The 2,079-nt window shown below is 46.4% G+C and overlaps 1 protein-coding gene across 1 annotated transcript; it reads left to right on the top strand.

Moving 5' to 3' along the window:
- Positions 1–211: 211 nt before the first annotated feature.
- On the top strand, positions 212–1,350 carry LOC138839601 (sperm microtubule associated protein 2-like). The gene has a single exon (XM_070039169.1). It carries the CDS (start codon positions 227–229, stop codon positions 1,298–1,300), a length of 1,074 nt encoding a protein of 357 aa, XP_069895270.1. The 5' UTR covers positions 212–226; the 3' UTR covers positions 1,301–1,350.
- Positions 1,351–2,079: the final 729 nt, after the last annotated feature.

The raw sequence follows: 2,079 nt of genomic DNA, 5'->3' as shown, positions 1-2,079 counted from the left end.
GGAGGGAGAGAGGAAGGGAGGGAGAGAGGGAGGGAGAGAGGGAGGGAGTGAGGTGAAAGAAAAGAAAAGAAGGAAGAAGTTAATTATGTATTGCCCTGACATCACCTGATTGCAGCATTCCACTTAGGACTTGGAATGAGGATGATGGAATCTAAGGATGAAACAATTCTCCTGGTGCCATGGTGACCACAGATATGTTTGAGGTGTTGAAGGAGTAGGGTTGCATATGGGGGAGTACAGGCAAGGTGTGCCTATTAACACCTCTGATCCAGAAAAAACGTTGGATGATGTTCTACTGGGTACTCAACGCATTTTGTTCGAGAGCCAGTGGCTAAAGGAGCCTGATATCCAGAGCCCTGACATAGTGGTAGATTTCCAAGATAGAGTAGCAGCTATTGCCACTGAAAAGATGGTTCCTGCGGAGCTGCTACCAGAGGTCCGGGACCTAATGAAGGCTCTGGAGCAGGATGTGAGGGATAATATTCCTGAAATAAGTCAGCTGACCATCACGGAAAAGTCCACCACTGTCTCCAGGAACAGGAGAAGGCTCTGTGAGTTGGCAAGGCGCAAGACCAGATGGCAAAGAGACAGACCAGAGTGCTGTTGTAAGGGCTATGCCTGGGTTTCACCACGAAAGATGACCTTACAGTTCTGCCTCTACTGGCCTTCCATATACTGGAATGAACGCTTTCATGAGGACACCACTCTGACCATCACGGTACCAGCTGTGTCCCGAAGAGTGGAGGAGCTATCACAGCCAAAGAAGATAACTTTAGAGTGTTACCGAAACAAGATCTTGCCTAGACCCCTACCTAGCATAGCATACCATCGCACCAACCGGCTGAAGGAATTGGCTATCCCGAAAGTCCGTAATAACATTTGGACTATTGATATGTCTGATTTATCTAAGGTGTCCCGGGCAGCTCAGATGGCGGTCCCTAGCGCACGGATCTTGCATTTAGCAAAGCCTAAGGGCCCACCAACGGTATCAGAAGAGTGGGATCCCATGCCAAAGCCCAAGGCACATATGTCCAATTACAATCGTCTTCTACAACTGGCAATGCCTAAGGCTCAGTCAGAAAAATGCATCCCTGACCGAAGTCCACGCTGGGAGGTATTAGATGTCACCAAGCGGGCGGTGGCCAGTGAGCGGATCATCACCCTGGCTCAGCCTAAGATTCGTAAGGACATCAATGAGGGTTATAACCCCTACCAAATATCCCCTGCCTCTCTGGTGGCTCGAGCATCACCTCGTATCTATGAACTTGCTGTCCCTAAAAGCATTACCAAGAAAGTGTAACAACTGTGTTTCAGCCTGCTCCAATAAACACCAATTGCATTCTCCCTGTGTATGTGATTACTGTGAGCTTTGTGGCCTGCTCTGCAGGGGAGGAGAAGGAGTAGAGGCCAAAAGATGAAACTAGAATAATAGTAATATTTATTTTCACTTCTTTCCTGAAAAAGAAATGGACCACTTGGGGTTGGTGTTAACCCAACTATTTCACACAGATGAAGGTCTGATTTTCAGTCTATCCTATGGACACCTGAAAAGAGTCAAATCAGTCTTGCCTACAAAAATTGTGCACAAATTATTTTTTTGACAGTTGTGGGACCTGAACTCTGGGCCTGGGTGCTGTCCCTCAGCTCTTCAGCTGAAGGCTAGCACTCCACCACTTGAACCACAGAGCCACTTTTGCCTCTTTCTGCTCATGTGGTACTGAGGAATGAAACCCAGGGCCTCATGCATGCAAGGCAAGCACTCTACCACTGAGCCACCTTCCCAGCCCCCAAAATGATTTAGAAACACTGAACTTCTTAACAAGTAGCTGTTGAAATTCTGTTCTTTAAAATGTGGCAATCTGGAGCTGGGATTGTGGCTTTAGTGATTTTAGAGTGATCTTAGGGTGCTTGCCTAGCACATCTGAATTCCTGGGTTTGATTCCTTGGTACTACATAAACAAAACAAGAAATCATTAAATCATATTTTTTAAAGGGGGCTTACCACAAGATTTGGCCTGGTTGATTCCCCTTAAAAGCATGATTTTTTTTATTTTATTTGAGAACATACTGTACAGAGGG

The sequence above is a fragment of the Dipodomys merriami genome, unplaced genomic scaffold (genome assembly GCF_024711535.1).
Source record: "Dipodomys merriami isolate MVZ:Mamm:240054 unplaced genomic scaffold, mDipMer1.0.p SCAF_3, whole genome shotgun sequence".
NCBI classification, from domain to species: Eukaryota; Metazoa; Chordata; class Mammalia; order Rodentia; family Heteromyidae; genus Dipodomys; species Dipodomys merriami.
The sequence above is the reverse complement of the archived record's forward strand: the minus strand, read 5'-3'. Positions and strand labels throughout refer to the sequence as shown.